The 25,805-nt window shown below is 39.4% G+C and overlaps 1 protein-coding gene across 1 annotated transcript in view; it reads right to left on the bottom strand.

The window, feature by feature from the left end:
- The window catches only part of LOC140242242 (SRSF protein kinase 3-like), a 54,553-nt gene that overhangs the window by 11,143 nt on the left and 17,605 nt on the right, over positions 1–25,805 (bottom strand). The window contains exons 3-9 of the mRNA XM_072321990.1: positions 18,316–18,424; positions 11,061–11,148; positions 6,237–6,324; positions 4,879–4,985; positions 1,979–2,141; positions 1,266–1,421; positions 232–477 (exon numbers count right to left, since the gene is read on the bottom strand). Coding sequence (XP_072178091.1) covers positions 232–477; positions 1,266–1,421; positions 1,979–2,141; positions 4,879–4,985; positions 6,237–6,324; positions 11,061–11,148; positions 18,316–18,424 — 957 coding nt within the window. The remainder of the gene's footprint in view (positions 1–231; positions 478–1,265; positions 1,422–1,978; positions 2,142–4,878; positions 4,986–6,236; positions 6,325–11,060; positions 11,149–18,315; positions 18,425–25,805) is intronic.

The following is a 25,805-nucleotide window of genomic DNA, read 5'->3' as shown; positions in this document are numbered from 1 at the left end:
ACTGAATGTATTACCACTGATATCAAAGGTACAATGGTTTTGAATGCTACCAGTGCTCCTGTTTGCCATTTTGCTGGCAATACATACCCAAGAAACCTTTCAACCCGTTGAGGACAGACTGATTTTGCTACAACACATATTTCCCATAGACCCCTGCCCAAGTATACTCGGGACTCGTCCTCAATGGGTTCAGGAAGGATGGAAACCCGGGAAGCTGTAATTAACATTTACCTCCTCTGCCTTCTTCTGAACTTGACGTCTTGGATGTCCTCTTGGGAGCTTTCTCCTTCCTCATGCCATCCTCTGCCCCCTCAAGCTCCTCCTCCCCCTCCCCCTCCTCCTCCTCCTCTAGTACTTGGGGCATCTTGTCATCCGAGGTGCTCGGTGTCTGGTTGCCGTTGTTGCTGTGATTCTGCTGTGCACTTTCTCCCTCGTCCTCAACCTCTTCACCCTCCCCTTCACCATCTGGGTCGGTTTCTGGGACATGGAAGATCATTTCTTCATCATGAATTGAAGAGCTTTTCCAATCCCTTTCACATGGAAGTAGGCCCCCAAAATGAGCGATATGACTTTCCTGACTGTTTTTAAGACCACTAGCCATTAACACAATTCGACAGGTCTCTTGTCAAAAATGGACATCACATAGTGCATGCTTTTTCTCTACATAGAATATTCTCTATTCTAGAGAGTTAACTTTTCTGTTGATTACAGGTAATGCATGATAAACAACCTCACATCCGCTCCTTTTAAAGTGCTGAACTGCAGCAAACTAGGTTAAAGATTAGCATTCTAGAAAATGCTTGGACTGACAAGTTAAAAAAAAGAAGAAATAAACAAACATAGGAAACTTTTCAATAAGTGTCAGGATTTTCAATATAACTCCAATATGAATTCTTGTGAATAATAGCCAGGCTTGCCACAAGAAAAAACAAGAATAAACAAAACAAAAAAAAACACAACTTGGTTATGGTGTGCACATTAAGAAATCTTGCCATAAAAAGAAATTGCTTGGGCAAAGAATGAAGTGGCAGATTCCAAATGGTACTGTAAAACATGATATATTCGTGGCACGAAATTTTCGCGAATTGGAGCCGATGGCCCTTTTCGTGGCATGAAATTTTTGCGAATTGCCACTGGCGTTCAATGCATATAGTGTGGACAAAAAATTTCGCGTACATTTTAATTTCGTGAATCCTGGCGCTCGCAAAATTCGCGAAATCAAAATGCACGCAAATATTCCTTGTTTTACAGTATCAGTTCCTCACCAGACAATCTCCGCATCTTTTCCTGGTCCATCTCCTGCAGCTGCTGCTGCTGTTTCTCCAGGAGGGCCAGCTGCTTCTTCTGCTTCTTCTTCATCTTCCGCTTCTTGTTCTTCGACATCTTCTCCTGGGGCTTCTTCTCCGTCGGCGCCGTGCTCACTATTGCAAAAAAAGGGACAAAAGCGACCGGTCTGTCAAACTTTGGGTGATTACAGTTGACCAAAAACCCTCTGGACTACAATGGTGTAGCTAGTCATCATACTCAAACAATTCCACACTCCTCATGCTATTCTTGTAGCTGTTATCAAGAAGGAAAAAGAAAACAACAACAACAATAACAAAATATGAAACAAAACACACACACACACACACACACACACACACACACACACACACACACGAACAAAGTGCTGGTTCCACATATTCACGGCAACACTGACAGTGCCCATTCACTTCATGAATGGAAGTATATCACACAAAGACTATGATGAAGAAGAGGAAATACTGAATATTGTAAAGATGTCAGGAAAAGATGCAAAAACGAAACATTTATTACTTCTTTCTTTTTTTTTTCAATGCGATAAAGAAGAGCAAGGGCAAAAGGAAGTAGCATTCAGACACGCAGATGATGGAGAACTGGTAACTAAGAAACGGCCTCATCCTGTGGATTGCAGCAGGATAGAGGGCGGAGGAGTGACATCCATCCCCGGTCTCACCTGAAGACACCGGAGGCTTGGCCTTGCCCTTCATCCACTCCTTAGCCTCACTCGCCAGTCTCCTGATCGTCTCATCGTCAACACAGAGGAGGATGTTTTCTGGCTTGATGTCCGTGTGGATGATCTTACACTTGGTATGCAGGTACTCGAGTCCCTCCAACACCTGCATAAACAGCGTCATCATGGCAAACAAGATGAGGTAATGCGAGAATGTATTATGGACACCAAAATAGAATGTTAAAGCAATTCATCCTGACTTTTTCCATTTGAACAGAACTGGAATTGTTAACTGTGTATATGTATATATAAGTATGGATGCTACATCCAAGGATGCATGCCAAAGGAAATAACAGAGATAACAGGAGTAGTAGACGAAGTAATGGCAGAACCAAAGTAGTAGTAGTAGTTTATGGTAGGAAAAGTAACTGATGCAGTAAAAATGAACTAAAGAAGATTGGGGTTTTGGCACCCATCCACCTATCTTTTCATCTATTTTGTCATTGTAAATTTCATTGTGATAGATTTTGAATTTAAGAAACTAAAAGTTGAAATTGGCACCACAGAAAAATGTTTATTTATGACTCAGATTGAAACAAAAAATATTTAGGTGGGAAAAAGAAATAAAGAAAGAAAACTGAAATAACACTGTGACAGAATATTCGAGGGATGGGCCCGCTTTTTTAAACCTTGCTATCATTCAAAACACTGGCATAGATCAACTTTTCCCACATAAACTTGGTCAAATGGACAAGGATTGAAGAAAAAAAAAAGGAAAAAAATATTCATCATCTAATCTTGTCATGACAGTATTTATTCAGTTCTCTGAAACAACTTGCTGTTTGAGCAAACAAGTACACAAAGTAAAGAAATACCACATGTCACGGAGTCACAAGAAATGGGATATCAATTGAAAACACTACCTGGTATGAAGTGACAGAGAAATGAAAATGATAACAAGTTTTATAAGACAGCAATCAATCACATCCATTGCAAGGGCACATCTCACAACATCATGAGATATTTCCTGGTTGAGTCTCGCTTTCACTTTTGCATCATCAATTACAACCCTCTTGCACTAGACAAAGCTGCACTCTCTCACGGCTTTCGAAATGCATCAAAAGCACATGCTTTCGACTCTCAATGTTGAAAGACAGGGTACAGCAGTTTACTTTAGCTTTTATTTCATGCCTGAAGCAGTCCTCAAGGGGGATTTGGCCAATAAATTGGAAAGTCATCTGCATGGTGTTTCATTGTGTTGGAAATAAGTCTCAAGGTACGCTTTAATTAGTAGCTGTAATTGCGCATATATTTTGTAACTTCTTTCCCTCCAGTGAAAGTCGACTAGCCCCAGGGATACATTAAGTACGATGCATAGAGAGAGAGAAACCTGCCGTAATTATTCCCTTCTACCGTAATTATTCCCTTCTACCGCTAATCTCTTTCGAATGCACATGGCTTTGCCCTGAGGGAGAAACAGTGATTGCACATGTGCTCGGTCACATCAAACTCACTTTGTACACTTCTAAAGCCATGACAGATTTTTCACTGGAGCCTAACAAATGTCAGACATGCCTCTTCCCTAACCCCTCTCCATGAATAAGTGACTGCAGATATCATACATCTTTAACACTTTGTGGGGTGAAGTACCAGACAGCATCACACACAATTTTAGACCTTAAAGGACAAGTTCACCTTCATAGACATGTGGGTTTAGTGAATGCAGCAATATTAGTAGAACACATCGGTGAGAGTTTGAGGAAAATCGGACAATCCATTCAAAATTTATGAATTTTTGAAGTTTCTGCTCAGTCACGACTGGATGAGAAGACTACTATGGTTTGTGATGTCACATGAGTATAACAATATAAAGAAAGAATAAAGAAAATTCAACATATTTCAATTTTTCTCGCATAACGAAAGAACACTCAACTTCTCTCTTTCAGAAGGCAGGGGGAATAATATTACCCTTAATATATGTCAATAACAAGTCGAAAAAATGTGCACTTTATTTAGAAAGTAAAGTTTTGTGAACTTCTCTTTATAAATTCCTTATATCGGTGTACACATGTGACATCATACACTGTAGTAGTCTTCTCATCCAGCAGTGACTGTGCAGATACTTTAAAAATTCATAACTTTTGAACGGATTGTCTGATTTTCCTCAAACTTTCACTGATGTGTTTTACTAATATTGCTGCATTCTCTCAATCCTTATGTATATGAAGGTGGACTTGTCCTTTAAAGATCCCCATGTACTGTATAAGCTGTTATTTTCACATACAGATATTTTCATGAATGGGGAGGTCATGGACATTTTCACGAGATGTTCTTTTTGTGAATTGACACTGAGGCTTTAGTAAATGCGCTATTATCCTAGCGCATGGCGATACTTCTGCGTGTTGTTAAATTCTCGGTCCTATTGTAATTCATGAAATTCGCACACACAAAAAACCCTTCGCAAAAAATAACAGCTTATACAGTACACATGAACATCAACTTCTAAATATGACCACAAGTCCTTTCCATTGCATCTTAGAGAAGGAGTTCATTTTCATGCCAAAGGGGGTCAAATGGCCACTGCACAGTGTAACAGCCAGATGAAGAAAGCTTTAAAAGCAATTCAAATGGTGTTTCTAAAGATATCCTCAAGACATATAAGCCATTATCCCAATTTGCACTTGCAGGAGTCCTGCGCTTTTGTCCTTCAAACTATGACATGGTGATGCTAATGGCAACAAGTGAGCATACTTTTTTGCACATGGCTAGGAGAGCAGGATCCTTTGGAACAGCAGTACTAATGCTGACGAGGACATCCAGATGTATATAAAGACAATGCTGTCATTATAATATCCACTCATCCTTAAATCTCAAGCTTGCTAGAAGGCAGATCCTCCACTCACCTGTCTAATGATGCTTTTCACTTGTTTGATTGGTAGTCCCATGTACTTGGATTGAATAATGGGTTTCAACAGGTTGTTGCCGAGCACCTCAAACACCATGCAAACATCTGTTTGGTAGAATATGCTGGGTTAAAGAAAGCAATTTCTCTGACAGAGAGCAACTAAATTTTTGAAGTTTTGAACAGCTATTAATGTAAACCTCTAATGATACAAGGATTGCTTGCATTGACTTATCAAATGACATTCCCAACAGATCTGGGAGTGGTAAGAGAACACTGCTCTACAAGATGTCACATTGAAAGCACCTCAGCCATCTTAATGAAATGAAGAGGATTGGGGGGGGGGAACACAAAGAAAAAGATGGTGATGGGAAAAGAGAGGGGGTGTGTGGAAGGGAAAATGATGAGGATGGGAGGGAGAAGAGGAAGAAGAAAAGAAGGAAAAGATGATTACGGGAGAGAGAGGAGGTGTACGAAAGAGAAAACGAGGATGAAAGAGGGAAGAAGGGGAAGAAGAGGGGGAAGAAGAGAAGGAAGAGGATGATGGGGAAAGAGAAAGAATATATGAAAGGGAAGAGGAGGATGGAAGAGGGAAGAAGAGGAAGAAGAGAAGGAGGATGAGGGGGAAAGAGAAAGGATGTATAAAAAAAGAAAAGGAGGACAGAAGGGGAAAATTAATGGGGATGGGGAGGAGGAGAAAGAGATGAAGAAGATGGCTTTAACAGATATGGAAACAGTTTGAATTGGAAAAAACGGAGTATGGAAGGCATATTTTAGGAGGCAAATAGGAGGGGAGGGTAGAGAGGAGAGAAAGAAAACAGAGACAGAGAAAAGAGAGGGGTTAAAGGGATGGCGTAGTATTGGTTGAGGTGAGGATTCAACTTTTAACATTTTGCAAGATATTTAGAAACCACTCTATAAAATGTTACAGAGCATACAATTCTAGGGGGAACTGAAATTATATTTGATGATTTATCAAATTGGTTTTGAAATGACTGAGATATCCAAAAACAAGTTAGAACAAAGAGATCCTAATAAAAGTCGTGGCCTGTCACAATTCATTAGGATTGCTTTTTTGGGATATCTCAGTCATTTCAAGACGAACTCTCATAAAATAGACGGTGAATTTCTCAAAGAATTGCATGTTCTTTCATATTTCATAAGAGGTTTCTCATTATCTCACAAACACACACTCACAAAAAAAGTTGAAAACCTGCAGCCCCATCTAAACCTAAACTGTACCATCCCTTTAAAACTGCATGAGATGGCAGTATGATATTGAAAGAAGTTGCGGCCTTTCAAAGGCAAATGGTAGACCACCATATCTACTGGCAGAACTTGGGGAGATGGGAAGGATACGTGTGCCGTTGACGCCTGTCACTTTGAAGTCGTCCACCAGATGAACCACTCGCTCTCTGTTGATATCATTGGGGTCGCTGTCCCTCACCTAGCGAGAAAACCACAAAGGAAACAAAGAAGCAGTCAGCAAATGTATTCTTTACAATCATAAAATGCTGAATAACAAAACTGCAAAGTGAAAATACATTCCTTAGCTCTTCTCTTTATGGAGTAAGCTACATGAGTAAGGATCCATCGGCAGAATAACACGCCCACTGTCAACAATTGGGCTTTCCGCACTGCTTCTTAGAAATCCCAGAGAGAAGAAAAATATTAACTAGTGTTTTATTTGCATAATTCTTGGCCAGTCACTTTAGTAGTAAATGATTGCTCATTTTTGCTAGCATAATGCAAGATTACATACAACAAAACTCGATAACATAACCAAATATTTACACAAACATAACAAAGTGCTCACACCCGTCTGTACTGTTGAATGGTTTGTTTCTGCCACAAGTGTTATCAGTTTTTACTCATTATCAGATATACTGCCAATTAAATACAGATTGTATTGTTAAAAAGACACCTACCCTCCATACTGTAGAGAATGAATGCATCTACACTGCACAATCAATATCAGATGCACCTTCACAACTTTAATGAATGCTCTGCCTATCTGACAAGGGAAGTGATTGTATTTCAGCTAATCTACATTCTCAAAGGCGCTTTCCTACATTGCACTTCAGACTACGGACTCTTTCCAGTCACTTCATTGCTTGAACACAGGTCAGCTCATTATGAAAGCTTATGTGGTGTCAACATGTGCGTGTATGTGTGTGTTTGTGTGTATGTGTGATTGTGGAGGGGGGGGGGGGGGCAGAACTGTTAATTCTGAACCTGTCCACTCTTTCCATTCACATCACTCACACAAACCTGCCTCGTCCCTCGCCCCATATGGCGGTGCTGTAATGAGGATCACACCCTTCTTGGGGTCGCACGCACTACTCATCCAAGGTGTGACACGCTCGGGTTCTGGCTCAAAGCGCTGTGCGAGCCAGCATCTTGTAAATAAATGATGGCTACATACTCTCAACCTATCTTCTGCAAAATCCAAACTCATTCTGAATGTGACAGCGAAACGTGCACTCACGTACGTACGCACATCACAACGGCAAACAGAATACCGCGTCGTGTCACGCCGCAAACGATACAAACGGGAATTGTTTGTGGAAATCAACAACACGCTGGCAAAGGACGGGGACTGTTCATGCTCAGACTACAAAGCCTTGAGATTGAACGTGTGCACGGCGTAGCCTACTCCGGTCTCTCTCCCTCTCTGGGTAACCAAACACCGACAAACATCGCGCGCTAACGCAGATGTCAGGGCGTCCTTCACACGCACTGATTATTCATGCACTGGAAGGAAGACATCTGAGACGGGCATCTCTCTGGGCGTGTGCAATACCCGCTAAGGTTGCACAACAAACTCGCAAGGTAAAAACAAAAGAAATATCAGATGCAGTAAATACACAGGCGCATAGCGTCACTTCACCGAAGTTGGAGTTTGTGGCGGACAAATCATTCCGCACAGGACACGATGCCAAATATGATGCGCATGATGCTAACTGTCATTTGATGCATACACAGTCATACACATTAAATATCATCATCATTTTTCCTTTCTCTATTCTTTTTCAAAATTCTTTCCAAGTCCCCACTAATTGGACACATCTAATTTAATCAGCGTAGCAATATCAAAACCATAAGATTTTGATCCTATTTCAATATGAGAGCAAATGCAGAAGGGATGGTTAATGAAGAAAAGAGCATAACATACATTACTGCACATAAATATGACTGCGTGATCTAGACAATTAGCGATGTTATTAGACACTTGCTGCTTTATCTTTCCTGCCGTTGAGGACAGGCTGATTTTGCTACAACACACATTTCCTATACACACTTGCCCAAGTATACTCGGGACTTGTACTCAATGGGTTAAAAAACCTGTTTATCTTTGTTCTCTGTAAATCTCTGTTTCTCTTCACTGTGGACTGTAAGGTGTCTTCTCATTTCTTCATCTTTTCTATTCATCTTCTATTCACTTTCCTCTCTTCCTCTCCTCTACTGTCTACGGCTGTCTCTCTGTATCCTCTCCCCTCTCTGTCCACTTAATGTTAATGCACGCTGACGGTAAGTAGATGGGGAGCGGGTCAGCGAAGCAGGTTGTCGCAAGTGGAGGAGACTTAGATGTGGGGTGGGGAATAGGGGGAGTGCTTGCATCCCGCCTGAGGCATGGTTTTGAAATGCAGCGGGGAAGATAGGACAATCGTGTCATCTCTTTTCAGGCTCACTTTAAAATCGCATCACATGCATAATTGCCTGGTGTCTGGGCATTAAGTGAGGGGCGGGGGAGGGGAGAGGGGGAATCCCCAATGGCCTCCATCATCCATCCATCAGATATGAATGTGTTTGTTTTACACTGATTGAGCAATGCTTATGTGTAGTACATGATTATGAATATTGCAATTCCTAAACATAACTCTTGAACAATACTTTGCTTCACACTGCATCACTAGAACTGCTTCAGTCCACACAAAAGCAGGAATAAAATCTACCATGCATATTAATCTTCCTGTGTGTATATTTACCCCTTATCTGATGACCTGCAAATTTTCATGAATATGAATGCACAACAGCATATATTTGATGAAGAGCAAAACAAACAGGAACACCAGACACCTAAGACTGTATCATAGTAGCCAATGCACATGGATGTTTTTTTTTTTCCATGTACCAATTCTTCAAGGACAAACATGAAAGAAAGGAAAGTTAAATGGATGGAACGGATGAGAAGCAAAATGTTCTTCTCATATCAAACATGACACGTCTGATAAAAGCACTCCAGTCAAATTGAAGAACCTTTCAACATAATATCTGCTCCCATCCACTTCCTGCTTCTTGCTATCAACAAAGAGAGATAACCTACAAATGGTCCAAAGATCCTGTGTCTCTTTGGCCTTGATAAAACAAAGAGGGTTCTGGAAATCCCCTTAGACCACAGGCAAGGTCGATACAATCCCAATCAGCTTGCCTACAAATCAGGGGTCAGATACGCTACGAAGCTCAACTAGGGTGAGCGCTTCGCGATCATCTTGGATGAAGTGTGTACGTGGTGCACTCCCTGGCTCTTTTCATCTAATGCTTGTGAACCATCTCCCCCAAGAAACCACATTCGCTTTACGCAACACAGCGCTACTTCACGCGTGACAAATGACACAGACTTTAATTAAGAAAATTGAAAGTATCTTCCGGCATGAAGGCGTGATGCTAATGCTTCAAGGGTCTTGTCAGCATCACACAGGGATAAAGTTCATACAGGATTTATAGAATTTAACCATAACACATGATCTTTCTAATTGTAGAAGATTACCTGAAAATTGATAAAACTGAAGTAATTACATAAAGATAGGTATAAAATCGATAAGTAAACAATTTCCTGTTGATTTCAGGTTATTAAACATAAATAATGCAAATACCTTGAGAACTATGTCATGACATGATTTTTTTTTTTCAAGGTGGTACTACATCTGTGTTGGAAATCCACATTTGACTTTTCTAATTCCAACATTTTTTCTTCATTTTTTGACACTGATGCTCACATCCAGTAGATGCTTTCATTTTATTTACTTACATTCACTTTACTGTCTTTCTATTTGGAGAACTTTATCAAAGACTTTTTCAATGGATAGACTCAAAAATGTGAGGAAAAAATAGTCTGACATAAATGAGGAGGATTTGCTACCAACCTGCTTTGAATTCCTGAAGGCCTACAGCCACATACAAAGCAACACTTCCTTGAAAATTCCACGAATACCATATAGTATGATTAAAAGTGACTCTCTTGTTCATCCACCAACTACTGCATTTGGACATTGTATAACATGTGGGGTCAATGCACGATTTGTGTCCTGGAGAATGTGGTCAAACATAATTGTATTCTTGTATGGTTTCCTTCCTCCTTTCATTTTTTTTTTTTTTTTTTTTGGGGGGGGGAAGGAAGGAATGGTTTTGATAAAGGCTTAGAATGGTATCTTCACTTCTACTCTGTCCATTTTGTTATGGTTTTTTTTTCAACTCAAAGGATCTAACATTTCCTGGAGCAAAGGTCAAGCTGTTTAGGGAAGAAAGAGAGCTCTAACTTCAAGGAGGCGGGCAGGAATAGTGCGGTCTGACACCCTTGGTTAGCACAGTGTAAAGGTCCTCCCAGAAATGTCATTCATCACCTCTGAAATCTACCTCAAATGAACACCCTCAGAAGGGTAACTGGCAATAGTGAAGCCTCCAAAGACGAAACAGTGAACTGAGCGGTTAATAATTCAGCATCAGTCTGGACTCGGTATGAAAATCTTTTGAAACCACTTTCAAAAAATGAGAACCTCCAAGAAGTGTTCAATAGCTATAATTTACCATTGTCAGATTGTTTCGATGAACGATTTTGCAAAGACGCTACCTGTGCTGTTGACCTCAGAAACCATACACCATGTTATTCACACAGGACAAATAGAAGGTATCACAGCAATTAATTTTTTTCCTCTCCCATTAAAACATTGCGTACCGGGACTGACAATCACACTGGGGGGGGGGGGGAAAATATTTTGTTTGATAATTTGTTTACTGCTTGTTGATATGATTTCGGTCAGAGCAGTCCCATGGGTGTAAGCCCTGGCCCATGATCCAATTACCAATTACAGGCACACAGGCTAACCACTAAGCATCCTATCCCCTTTTCATCCAGATGTGTGTACTGGTTTCGTTTGTTTCGGGGGCGGGTGTCCTACTTACGCATTTCAGAAGTTTGATTTCATCCAGGGCAGTCTCTGTGTAGTGTTCGGCACTCTTCACCACCTTCAGGGCCACGTACCTCCTCCCTCTGTGGATTGGATGAGAGAAAAAGAGATAAAGAGGTAAGGTCCCATGGTAACCAAGATGCATTCATTCCGTTGATCCCTTTATCCTAGTTGTTCTGTTTTATGTCCTCCGTACCTCATATGCCTTGAGGTGCACACTCAAACTTGTCGGAGAGAAACTTGTGCAAGCATACAGATATTCGTATGAGCATTTGTGCAATCTTTCACAGCAACCGTGGCTTTTCCGGATTTAGATATCACCATGAGAAAAGGGTCATTCCTTTTCATTCACGATCTATTCATCTTCAACACACTTGCATCTCAATTATTAATTCATCCATTTATGTTGTACTTTTACCTCCAACACTGTTGACCCAACAGTGGGTTGAGAAAACAATATTTTCAAGTTGTCGTAATGAGTAATATTACTGCCATCAGCGATGATAATGATTATGGTGATACTAGTAATAGTAATACTAATAGGGACAACTGTTATTACGATAAAAGTGGAAATTTTTGTGCATTTCGCACAACCAGAATCTAGAGCTTAAATAAAAGCACGCAAATATTAATGCATGCCGTACGTTCCAGCAGTTAATGTCTTGATTCCGCAGAATTAAAGAAAGTCATCCTACCCGGCAGAGTGCAAAAAATTACTCGCACGAAAATATCCACTTTTACAGTGCTATCATTATCTTCATAATGTCACTTTCATCACATTATCATCATCACTGTGAGAACCATCGCTATTATCCTCCAAACAGATGAAGGAGATTCAGGGTTATCAAACGATTTACATTTTACCAGGTCTCTTTCTGCTCCAGTTCCTTCTCCATGCCTCATCCCATTCATACACGTGCACTTAAACATGTGCAGTTATCATCACAATCCAAAATTGATATTACAGACTCTCCGTGCCAAAAATAGCAAGGATTCAATGATGCTCAGTTCCATCTTGTGCCACATGCTTGCACTTTTTTCTGTCAGGTTCACATTATACCAGTATTCTCCTCCATATTCGAGTTTGGCTTATCACAAAAAGCTACATAAATAAGTTTATCATATTTTCTATGCATCTATAATCTTTATCTATAAATCACAATTTGAACGTTAAATCTCATTTTAAAAATGAAATAAAATAGAACAAAATTAAAAGTGCGCTTGGTATACATGCGGTCTCATCAAGTAATATCTTATTTTTAATACACTGCATGTACAATGTACTGTGCTGAACAAATAAAACTCACTTGAGGAATGGCTATGCACAAGTTCTGTGAAAGTGATGTTCATTCTAATACTAAAAAAAAAAAAATACATTTAAAATGAACTGGTGCTGTGTAGGTCTTCATTTTTAGCAAAGTCTAAAAGTCATGACTTCAAACCAACTTCAATGTGGAACATACACTAGTAGATGCAGGCACAGAACTAAATGAAAATCACTCAATACTTTCAGTAGATCTAGCCTGCTTTCACAGTGGCAGTGGTAATGCAGAAATAAACTACTGGGTGATCTCAGACAACAGAGCTTCTTTACAGAGCAAAGGCAAGCAGCTAAAATCTCCCATGCAGCCTCCTGCAGCATGCAAACAGTGTGCCTGTGCATGCCGAAGCGCAGGCTACTTCCAGTCAGCCCCCAATATAGACTGGCTAAGTGTTTGTGAGCGGGGTTTAGTCACACTCTTTTGGGTCACATTCAAATTCGAGGGAAGGGGGCCACTTCAAATTTGCAAAGCAAGAAAAGAGGGAGGGGAAAAGGAAAAAAAGAAAGAAAAAAGAAAAAAGAAAAGGAGATCTGTCAGTATGCAGCTACCTCCCAACCAGCACACACTTTGAACCAGCAACAAACGAAACAAAACAAACTTAAACAAAACAAAACAAAGTCATCAGTTTAGCTTTGATTCAGTTTCAAAGCAATTGGTTTCAATATGTTTCCTTCCTCTTGTATCCCTGAAATCTTTCTTTTTGAATTCTCATTGTCCCTGGTGATGTAAAATTCCATAAGAGAACACTCTTACATAATAATGATGAAGAAAATACTATTTATCACTACCAAGTATAATAACATTCATCATCATTTACAGCATTATCCAATGCATTCACCAAAAGGAAAAAAAAAAAAAACACACACACACACACACTGAAGATATTACAATAAATACTATCAAAACACACAAGATATTACACACTATCCACATGAAATGACTCCAAATGATAGAAGAGCAATTTACAGATTGAACAAATAAGTTATGGGTCTATGCGTTTAATGTTTCTACCACTCCACTGTAATTTCAATACTTTTTAAGTTTGCACAGTTTGAAACTGTAATATGAACTAGGAGAATTTTCCAGTATACATGAGTACATTCAATATTACAGTGATATGTCCACTTCAATATTTGCCTATTCCAAACGCCAATTTAACAATTGCTTTTCTATCCGCACTCCTGCTTTGGATGAAAAAAAAACGAGGAGGAAACAATGACAAATAAGAAGAAGAAAGAAAAGGGGGTTGGGCTAATGCCTTCAAAGAAAAGCATTGAGTTCAGTAAGTTTTACAAACAGACCCTACATTTTAATGCCACAACTAGACTTGAATATTGGCTCTGCATGCTTGTTCCTTTCTGAAAAGTTTCAAGGAAATAAGTAAACATATCACTCTGGTAAGATTTGTTCTTAAAGAAATATATTCATTTCAGATGTATCACAGCAACATGAGCACCAAACATGAGTTATATATCACCTCCTTCACTAAATAACTTTCCAAACATTTGTTTGTGATAATGAACCTCTTCTAAATATTCTGGGGTTTAATGGCCACGTCTCAACTTTGGCGTCAGTAAGATATACCGGTATGCTAGTGTATCTTGTTTTTTATTTGTTCGGCAGTCAGTACGTGGGCAATTTCAGTGCCATTCTTTGGCCACAATGATAACAAAAAATGGATGGAAAAGATGAAATTGTCATGAGAAAGGAATGCCATTATGAAAGAACAAAGAAGGGAGAGATGATTTGTGTACAATGGCATTTAATATCACTCGCCCCTATGTGACAGAAACAAGCTAATCACTGAGTTACTTTAGTTATGTACATTGACTGGCGTACTGTCCAACTGTTAACTATTGAGAATCAATAGTGCATGTCATACAGCATTGCTGGTAGGTACAATTGTATTCATAATTACGAACAGCAAAATATAAGAAGAGAAAGAGGGTAAAAGAAATAAAAATAGGAATGAAAAAAAACCAACACCCAAATGAAAAACGATTGGTACAATTTACTGAATTCTGGGACACAAAACAACCCTTTCAATCATACAGCGATAATTTGCATTAACTACAACAAATGTATTCTCTTATTATACATCTTGTACTTTATAGAGAATTATGTATTACGTTCAGCTATTTGGTGTGTAGCGAAAATTGCAATTACCCTACTTACAAAGCAATAAAAAACTGCAGTTTTAATAATTGAAGCACAAACAATCATATCTATTTATATTCAACAACACTCACAATATCTCCTTGCTAATTGCTTGCAAACTGTATCTTATAGATGCATCAATAACACACCAACATGAGACAATTAAATCAAAACTGCGCTGAAACTATAAAACAGATATCCCATTTGGTATGGAAGGATCAATCTTTTGGTGTGAATTACTATGTGCCATGCATCCCGCCAGCTCCCTGCCAGAGATTCCCATCCCCCGCTTCGAAATGCGCAGTTGCATTCCCACTTAATTGTTGCTCAGTCAAATCCCGCTATTCAAATCAGTACGGGGGGCACAATCTGAGGGGGGTACTAGAAAACAAGCGACAAAAGTTTTACAGAGTGTGTGCCTGTGTACACTATGTTTGCTATTTCATTAGATATGGTTCCACTAATTCATTTCACTTCTGCGGCAATTGCACTCGTAGTCTGTGTGGCATGCCTTCTTTGCAGGACACTGAAAGGATTGCACGTGAACATAGCTTCTTCTTCTTTATTTTTTTTTTCTTTTTGCGTACCTGAATAGACTTAGCTCTCCACTGTCTTAGAATGGAATAAATCATTTAATGCTCCTATCAAACTACAGGTGACTCTCACTGTAAAGAAGTCCTCGGGACCAGCAGTTTTCTGTTGCTACATTGAAATTTCCTCACATTACGAAACAAAATAAAGTACATAAAGATATACAGACAATAACGTTGGGACCTGAATTTTTAACTTGTTGTGACGAAATTTCATAATAACCATGTTTATTATCATGAGAGTGCACTGCATAATCTAGGCGTACTGCCCTTCTGAAATGAGGCATTTGCAGCCTCAAAAATAATAGTGTTACACCTTGATGTGTATACTCTTTTATTTCTTGGTCTTTTGTTGTTGTCTGCTTTTGTCTTCAAAGGATACAAAAGCAGGAATTTGCACCTCAGCCATTCTCAAGAATAACTATTGACAGTAACTTACATTTTTTTTTTGGAAAGCCAGGGAACAAAATGAAAAATAAACAAGTCTGAAATGGAGAAAAGAAACTCTATAGCACAGCATTGAGGGTAATTTGTTTTCTGAGGAAAAAACATCACAAAAGCAAAATAAATAGTCCTGGGAGGGGGAAAGGGGTAGGTCCATTTAACACCAAAGTCTTTTGCACATATCAAGTTATCGATGTGTTGTGTTTTTAAAGTGCTACATAAGGGGTCAGACTTTTGTCATCTCTTCTGTGCACGGAACCTGTAATCATACCTCCCTTTCTCCCCATTCCTCATCTTCTATAATCCTTCATGCACCCCCTCCCAATCTGCTATAAAGAGAATGAAAGAAAGAAGGAGTAATACAGTGTTTTGCTTGCCTGCGGGTGGCGAGCCAAATTCCATGAGTGACGGGTGCAACCCTACACGAGCTGCTAAACCTTTTCGCTGCTGCGAAGCGGCCACATTCGCGACACACTACCAGACCATTACTAATTCATCAAACTCATTTCGTATGCTATCAGGGCACATTCCCCCGATGAATCAGGGACTACGTCCCCATGCTATCAATTTGAATCATGTTTCATTTGGGCTCATCAATACCCGTCTGAACTGTCAACTAAATGTCATCATATGCGGCATAAATGTGCTACCTAATGAGTACTTTCAGAAAAAAAAGACCAAATAAATGTATTCCGGGAAATGCTGTCACATGCAAGCGCATTTGTGTGGTTGACGATGATTTCAGCAGGCACCCATTTCTCCTGAGAATGTACTGAACATTTCAAAACAAAGTGTGTGACAGGTCTATCAGCCCACACACAAAATAGGATCAACTGAACTGCATTCCAAAGCATAAAAGTCCTTTTACAGCTGAAATTCGGACAATTCTTCTTTATTCTTACAATGTTGTGTTGTTTAGACAATCATTTCTGAGGCCATTGTCCTTGTCAAGCTCTTGCTTATGATGATGGTCTCCTGAATTTCTGTACATCAAAAATTGCCTAATTTGTCTTTGAGCAAGAGATACACTGTAAAATTCTATGTTTGCATAAATGTATGCACAAAATAGTTTATTTACAATAAATTACATTTGCATTGTGTCAGGGGAAAAAAGTAGAATATTTGAATTAATCATTCATTTATTTTAACTGTCAGATTCAATTTATACTGTGCTCAGTTTGTTTGTTCAATTGACTTAGTATTTCATTTATGTATGAAAAAGAAATTCAAAAATAAAATCAGAATCAGAATCATAATAGAAAGGATAAAATCACTACAACTGGTATATAAAGGCCATAACATGATACAGACTGTGACAAGAACAACATGACAGATCCCATTTTTTAGTTGTAATGTTGAGATGTTGGAACAAAACTGTTCCACAGATTGCTCTTCTGATTTTTTTTTTTTTTTTTTGATGCAGTTGCAGGAAAAAGCATCAATTAAAATATTCCCATCCACCCCCCCCCCCCCCACTACACACACCATGAAATAAGTCAGTGATTAACATTTGGAGATGCAAGCATAGATGCATTTTTAATCGGGGGAAACGCACTACCAAATTGTCTGGGAGGCAATTTGGGCATGTGACAGAATACTCGGGCTGCATTTTTCATTCTTTGACCATGGTTGGAACAACATCTAGGAGGACTGCAATTATGGCTGCGCATGAATTTGAAAAAAAAAAAAAATGAATAGTTTGACAAGGAACGGATTACTGGCTGAGCAGAGTTGAGCCATTCATATTGCTCTGGATTTTTCCGTCAATGCCCTTCTGTCATGCTGATCATCACTGCATCACGCACAAGGACTGGCAAAACACAGAGCATTGAGCGACTAATTGGTTATGATACCCTCTTCCAAACCTGGAAAAAAGGGTGGGAGGCTGATATACGAATGACAAAATGAACTCACACAGAAAAATGTGTATGCAAGAAAACAGAATAACCTAAAACAACAACAACAACAAAAGAAAAACAACAGGAAAAAAACAACAACAATGATGAAAGAAAGTGGTCATGCTAATCTTACATGCACACATTAATGTGTACAACTCGCACTGGATCATGATTCATTTATACATGACTTCCAGCATGTATGTATTCATTCTGAGTGTGCCATGGCATGATGCATATGAGCATGAGAGCTGTGGGGGAGGGACAGCAGGAATTCCAGTCATAGCCAAAGCTGTCATGGAAGCCACACCCGCAAACTGCTAGCTCTCCAATGTTTGCAGGGTGGAGGAGTTTTCAGTTTCTGGTCAGCCACCACCACCACCTCAGTCAACTCAAATAATGGAGAGATTGTATGCAGAAATAAATTTCATTTGAGGATGCTGCAGACGAGCGGGTACTGTTTTATGATGTTTCAGTTCCTGCCAACTAGAAATACTGACATTTTTCAGGTACCCATGGGATATCACATGATTTCTTTTGTCAGCATTCGAGTGCATAAACTTTGAGGTTTCAACTTTTGCCACATATGGCTCTCCACTCAAAAAAAAAAAAATAATAATAATAAGAAAAAGATATCAGTTTTACATTTGTGCAAAACATACAGCAGTTACCACACATAAAATATGCACATCTCTTTTATCCATTCTACAAGGTGAAACTGCCAAATGTTTTTTCTTTCTACATGCATACCTCACATGTTATATAACTAGATAGGGATATAAAATGCTGCATGCAGGCAAAATGCACCTATTTCACGAGAGAGTGACTTGATTGATACTTACGCCAAATCCCAGGCCAACCAGACAGTAGAAAAGTGCCCCCATCCCAGCTTCCGCACCACATGGTACTTCCCATTGAAGAGGTCGAAGATCTTCACCGGATGGTAACCGCCTGGGTGATGTTGCACGAGGGAAGTGGGTACGCATGGACAGACACGTAAATGTATGACACAGGGGGTTGGCAGGTGAAGATTATTCCAAGCAAGGAGAGATGAGGGAGGGGAAAAAAAAGAAACATTAACACTGTAAGTACGAGAGCAAAGTTATTGTCTAAAATCAAAATATACTCTGTAAATGAATATATCTTTTCTTGCACCTACAAGTACGTGTACATGTGCACTTCATGGATGTTGAACTATCTGTAATCTCTTTCAAGTTCAGGAATATTATCATACAATATTCTGGATTTTACTTATTCATCTCTTTCATCTTATAAACAGAGGAATTCTTAAATTTGATCGATATCAACTCAACCGCAGAGATTTGCATCGAGTTGAAAAGCAATACTTTAAGATTTTGAAAGTCACAATGAAAATACAGATATTTTCAAGGGGTATCACTGAAGCTTTTTTCACAAGAGATTTACTACAGCTTCAAAAAAAGAATTATGATGCTACCCCTAGATAGCAGAAAATTTTCATATATACATTACCAAAAGATGATTTTGAATTATATTACTCTAGTCAACAAAGAATTTCACATTGCACACAGAAATAATCAATAATACAAACACTGAAATCCATTTGTTTGACTAGTTGATTTGTTGGACTATAGAGATTGGTGATATATCGCCTAGTGTTGCAGACTTGAATTTGCTCGAGTAAAGTTTATGGGAGCTCAAAGAAGTCATGGCAAGTAACACTTCCCCTGAGGTTTTGAGCACCAAATTTACACTCCGCAAGACAGGTCACGCAGTACATGATGAGTTCAGACACACACCAAACACAGGTTGTTTGAACAAAAATCTAAACCTTGCTTTATGAATTTTTATGTATATGCAGTCAACAACAAAAAAAAAAACAGGAAAGAAACAGAAACTCATTTGAAGTGGAGTTCAGACCTTCAAGAACACCGTTCTCACATCAACACATGCAGTCAGACAGGGGAAAAATAAATCTCGCTTTCTTCAAGTGTGCAGCTTCTACGTAGCTGACACAAGAACCCACATCAGTTCTGAGCCTTCATGATCTCAAGTGCGCTCTTGATTTACCAATATACCATAATTAGAAATGATTTAAGTTTGTATGCCAATGGTTGAAATTAATAAAACATATAAAAAAAAACACCCAAATTTGAATGTGGTAATGTAAATATTATGATCGAAATCCAGTTCAATCACACTAGAAAAAAAAACAAAAAAACAAAACCTACACCTACACCTACACCTACACCTACACCTACACCAAAGCATGGTCATTCAAGACAAACTGTACAAATGGTAGAGTTTGGAGGATGGTCAGACAACTGGGCCCGCTTGTCCCTCGCTTCTTATTGGGTATGTGTGAACGCTCCCAGTGTTCATTTTACCCTGGACTTCAAGAAGGCACTGCACTTACATCTACAATGAACCAATATGCCCTAATTCAATTAGCCATGAACCAAAGCAGGGAGGGTTGATCTTCCATAGAATCGCCATGGAAACCACGCTCTCACAAGGAATCGGATGCCAAGTTCTCCCCAACAATTCATTGTGGTTGAAAATGATTTTATTACATTTTTTTCCCCCCTTCTCCTGGCTTGGAATATGAATGCCGGCAATGGCTGACATTTACTGGCAGGGAACATTTTCAGCGGAAGGGCACAGCGGATACTGTCAAATGTTCAGCACACAATGTGGTTACGGCACTAGGAGCATGTTAGTCCCCCATCCTAAAACATCCTACCCCAGCGTCCGTGAGTCATTGCCATGATTTCGAGCGGTAAACTCGGGTGGAGAGCTACGTAGGAACCGCAGGGATGTGTATTGAAGGAACCCCCACGTTCGATGGGTGAAATCTCTGTCCCCTTAACCCATTAAGGACAGACTGCTTTTGCTGCAACACCCATTTCCCATAGACCCCTGCCCGAGTATACTCGGAACTCGTCCTCAACGGGTTAACATAAAATATGCAGCTACCATGGAGACAATTTTTGAAAAAAAATAATAATAATAAAAAAAAAATTGGTAGACATTGAATGGTGCTGATCTGCTGTCATGCAATGTTACAATTATACATTTACATCAAGCTTAAAAGAGTGCACTTCACCATGAATTGCTGATTGATACACCATTGCTGAACAATGAAGGGAGAGTCAAAATTCTTGTCCCTTCTGTAAAAGTAAATTTGCCTAATGTCATGTAAGTTCATGTCTCGGGAGAAAAAGACCAACTTTACTACCAGTAATTCCAGCAAGACCATTACAGATTTAACATAACACCACATGTTCATTCCACACACAATAAATGAGAAGCACTTTAGACTAGGAAAAGAGATTACCCATGCATTGTCAATAATCTCAATGTCAAATGATAACTGTGTGTGTAGTGAATGAACAAGGGAAAGAAGAGAGATGACTACTAAGCAACTGGAAAGCTGATATGGCACTGGTTCGATTGCAATGTGATGCCATAATAAAGGGTTCTTAAAAAAAAAAAAAAAAAAGAGGTTACAATACCAAGGATACAAGTCCTAATTTCAAATGTGAAGATTGGCTTTAAAACTGGGTGGCAGCAAATAATTTGAGTTTCACTGGTATATAAATGCAACCACTGATGGACTAACAAAATTCTTACAACATCCACAACAACAAAATTGTAGAAGCAGCTGATGAAAATTTGTGAACACATTCTGGAATTTCTGCAGTTTTGAGTTGCGCAATGCGATTTATTGAGTTGCTGGAAATGAAATTAACAACAACAAAACAAAACACTAAAACTTGCTGCCACATCCACGCCAGCCAGTGGGGAGCAAATTCACTTTAGGTATTATCAACCCAAATGGGTCGGAAGAGTGGCTCCTGCTACGCGTAAGGGGGAAAAATCTGCGAATCCCATTTTAAATCCCGGATGGAAGCAGACAAGATCACCGTTAAATTGACCATCGGGACGCATCGTTTACGTTTCCGCGATTGCGTCGCACGTCATTCGATTTATGCATAATACATGGCCGTGGCAGGGCACGCATTGTTCTCGGTTTTGTCTGCAATATAAATAGCAAATCCCCGCACACAGCTTGAGCCTTCTGAGATCCACTTTACATCCATGTTCCTTCTCATCTCAGAGGAGGTAAGAAACAACAGCAAAAAACTTGTGTTGACATGGAGTTACTTAGAGACGAAGAGGACATCTATGTATTATATGTCCTCTATTGTTGAATCAAGCTCTTGGACTAAGTGCAGTGTCTTCCTCTATGTAGCGCAACATCTTCAAGGTCATTTGCACATATTTTGTGACATGGTTGCAGAAGTACAACCTCCATTGGATTCATCCCAGCTGACTTTGACTGTTTGTTTGGATGACCCCCCCCCCCCCCCCCTTTAGATGCCTTGGCGCATTATCAATGCAACCACATCTTTTGTTTTTACTATTAATAATTCTTTATCATTTTTGCAGGTCAATCCATGCTCATTTGTTTTCAGGTTGAATTTGTAGTGTTAGGATTCAATATTCTCACATTATGTCTTTCATTCCCTTGATGCCACTTACCAAGGATATAACCTTCATGTTTCCATGTATGCTTGCATTAGATGTTGAAATATGTCTCTATTATATTTTTTTTTCCAATGCAAAACAATTGACACCATTACACACTTTCACGTTTTGTTTGCAAACTGAAGTAATAAAAAGGCTGTGTACAATGTGGCACTTCTGCTCTTGTTGGACAATATCAATTTAAGATATATCCAGCTACTTGGTGGGGAAGAATGAGTGCAATGTCATTGCCAAAAAACAAAACAAAACAAATGTATCTAAAATTTTCTTTCAAAGCCCCGATGAGACATGTGGGCAATTTTTTTTCCCTCTCTAAAGAAGGAACCGGGATTCTTTTTCTTTCATTTTTCAATGGTTTGAGAAACATTGGGCTACATTCATTTCCTCCACAGTATCCTAAACCTGAACCTGGGTGCCTGAATAGCAAAGTTGAAGGTAGCTGATGATGGATAGAATGGCTTCGTCACCACCCCCTTTCCCTTCTACTAGGGTACAATCAACACACACCTGAGCTATCACCATACTCCAATTACATCCATCCATCTGAAGTTTCCACAGGAAGCCCTAACAGCCAGTCATTACTACCTACTTCAATCTAGATTATTCTTATTCCTGAATGTTACCACCAGCTGTACTTCTACATCATCACTCGCTGCGAGTTTGGACTATTTCTCAGTGAGGACATTTTCACAAATTTTGTGCTCAACTTGAAGAATTTTTTCTAGATACAGTTGAACCTCTATTATCCGGCCTCCCTTTATCCGGATCTCTCTATTATCCGGACGCAATCTCGCCGTGATTTTTTTTTTAAAAATAATTACGGGAAGAAAGGGGGATTCCCAACTCCTTGAGAACTCCTACCCAAACACACATGAATTACATATTACTTCCAATATGATTAACATACATTGCATCAAATTTCCTTCCAAATTGCTTACCTTCAGACATTTCAACATCCCGAAACATCCCCAAATGTAACAATGAAAAGGTTGCAGTATACACATTACTACATGTAGCACTACAATGGGCTACATCAGTACATGTGTATGTATATGTACATGTATAAAGCATTGAGTCTCCCGTATCCGGCCAAATCCCTTATCCGGATGAGCCCCGGTCCCGACTTGTCCGGATATGAGAGGTTCAACTGTATTCTAAAGATGAAATGAGGCACATATTCTTGTTCTTTTAATGCTATGTATCTTCTACAATTTATTCACCAAACTCCAGTGAATATCATACCTCCAGCGATTCAGTTCTCCCCTTTATCTTCTGAAAGACTACTACCGCATGTGCATGTCCCAAAGGGAAAAAAAAATACAATGAGACCCTCTGCAATGATAACTTTAAAAACAGTGAATCAATCCAAATACAATGTTAGCATACGAAACTATAACTTCATCCTCACATCTTACAGAAAACCATATCCGATTTGCTTCAGTGGTAAAAGACAAATGAGGTTCTTTGAAGAGCATGTCAGGAATCCTTTCCCTTCAAGTTCTGTACATTGTGTTCACACATTATGCAGTTCCCAGAGCATCCCTTTGCGCTTAGAAACATTGTATTAAGCGCATTACAAATGTAATGTATTAATATCATTATTATTATCCTTTTCAAGTGCTAAACTTGGAAGAATCAGACGCATGACAAATTGGATGAGGTTTTCCGCAAGATACAGGTAAGATGTTATATTTTCATACCCTGAAATAGCATTCAGACAGTTTAATCATATTGGACGTTATCAATGCGAAAATCTGATTGTATTTTTGCTTTTGTTTTTTTGTTGTTGACATAATGTACATGTATCACTCGCGCGTGGCAGACAAACAAAGATTGAGAGAGAAAAAGAGACTATTGGGGAGAAAAAAATCCTTGAAATTATGTGACACAATTCTCCCATTCTGGTATCACACACATACTCATTTTTTTTTTCTCTCTCTCTCAGATTTCTTTCATTTTTTGTGGTCATGACTTTTTGGGGAGGTCATGCATTTTTGGAGGGTCATACAAAGGTGAAATAGCAATGTCTAGGCAGAGGTTGGTCCCATGCCAGCTTTAGGTGGTGTTCCAGGATGTTTACGGTTGATCACATTTTTTTTTTTTCCCCAATGTTCCCTTGCCAAACGCAAGGCAACTTTTAAAGGTAAAGTATGTGTGACGACAGCAAGTCCTGCTTTGTCAGACAAAGTCATTTTTGGTAAACCACAACAAAGACAAATTTGCTATAAACAAAAGCAATACAGTTGCGGATCCAAAGGGGGCACACGGGGCACGTGCCCCCTCTTTATTTTTTTTTTTGTTAAAGCAAGAGAAATAAAAAGAAAAAATGGGGGTGCATGCGTCCCCTTTAATTTTGTCAAGGCGCCTTCCCTTCATGGAATTCCTGGATCCGCCCCTGCAATATCTTCAAGTATGATAGTGTGGTTACAGCAGATTCTCTCGTGCAGCACTTTCCAAGAAATACTGCCATCACTTTTAAATGTGCATTGGTTGATATAAAAAAATTGTATCCATGAGACAAAGCAATATGTGGCAAAATAGCAAATCAGCAAAATAAATCAAACATGTACTGTCTTGTAAATGAGACCACAAGACTTTTGTAATGCTGCTAAATAGGGGTACAGTAGGCCCCTATATGTTTTGATTTACCCTGCTTTCATTTTTTCAGATGCAATTATACAATGTCCTGGACTTTTTGCGCTGCTGAAACATGACTTTCAACATGCATCTTATATTTTTACTTTAAATATTAAAGTTGGAGTGCATAAATATTGATGTGATCTTGGGTGGAGCAGGGTAGTGAGGAGTGCCAGCCTGCACCAAGGATGGCATATTTCAAGCGGACTTGCCAGGTGCACAGCAGTCACTGCCTGTTCCTTTCCAATGCTGCCTGCAGAGGGGAACTACAGGAGGAGCTGTCCTAAAAGATTTAAGTTTAACATCTAATTTTCCCATCCAGTGGGTATCTGTAAAGCATGGAAGCAGAGCAGGGAGACAGACAAAATAGTTTCATGCCCGCTTGGGATTAGTAGTTAGCAGGAATTTTGGATGGGTAAAACTTGGGATGATGGAGAAAAAGGATAGGGGGGGGGTGGTGAGCACATGATGTCACAAGGGGGGCGTGCTCCCCCATGTGACTTACCTACATCTGTCTAGGCACATCACATACCATCACTTCTCTCAAAGTGTGTCTACCTTTCTAACCTAGCCTGGATTCCAGCCAGTGTGTTTCTTTTTCCTAACCCATAACAAGTGTTCACTTTAGACATACATTGCTCCTAACCCATAACAAGTGTTCACTTTAGACATACATTGCTTAAGTCTGGAATGAAGACTAACAGCACTCAACCCTATAAATGTCGGGTATCGGAGCATGATCAGAGGAACTACTTACTCTGATTAAATTGTACAGGTTACTGAAGAAGATAAGCCAACCGTCTGGAAGAGAGGCTAATGTTATCCCGCTCCCTTCTTCTCCATCACCTGGAGATCTGGTTTGTAGTATTTTTCTTCAAACTCTGTTCCCCCCCCCCCCCCACCCCCACTCTCATACTGTCGCTACATTTCCATCTCTCTTCACAAACTTGTGTTACGTGCAAAACCCCTCAGACAAATCACATTTGGTTCGCATCTCAACCTCAAACTCAGCAGGCTCGAGGGACAACATTGTCGGATGTTTATGCGAGGTCATGTGAAATGCACTTGACAGACCGTTGACAGCAAGGAGGTAAAGCACTCGCAAGAATTTGATCTTTTCCCACACATCATCATGCTCCTGACAAAATAGAAATTTACACTACGC

The sequence above is a fragment of the Diadema setosum genome, chromosome 2 (assembly GCF_964275005.1).
Source record: "Diadema setosum chromosome 2, eeDiaSeto1, whole genome shotgun sequence".
In the NCBI taxonomy this organism is placed as follows: Eukaryota; Metazoa; Echinodermata; class Echinoidea; order Diadematoida; family Diadematidae; genus Diadema; species Diadema setosum.
This window is presented reverse-complemented; position numbering and strand designations above follow the sequence as displayed.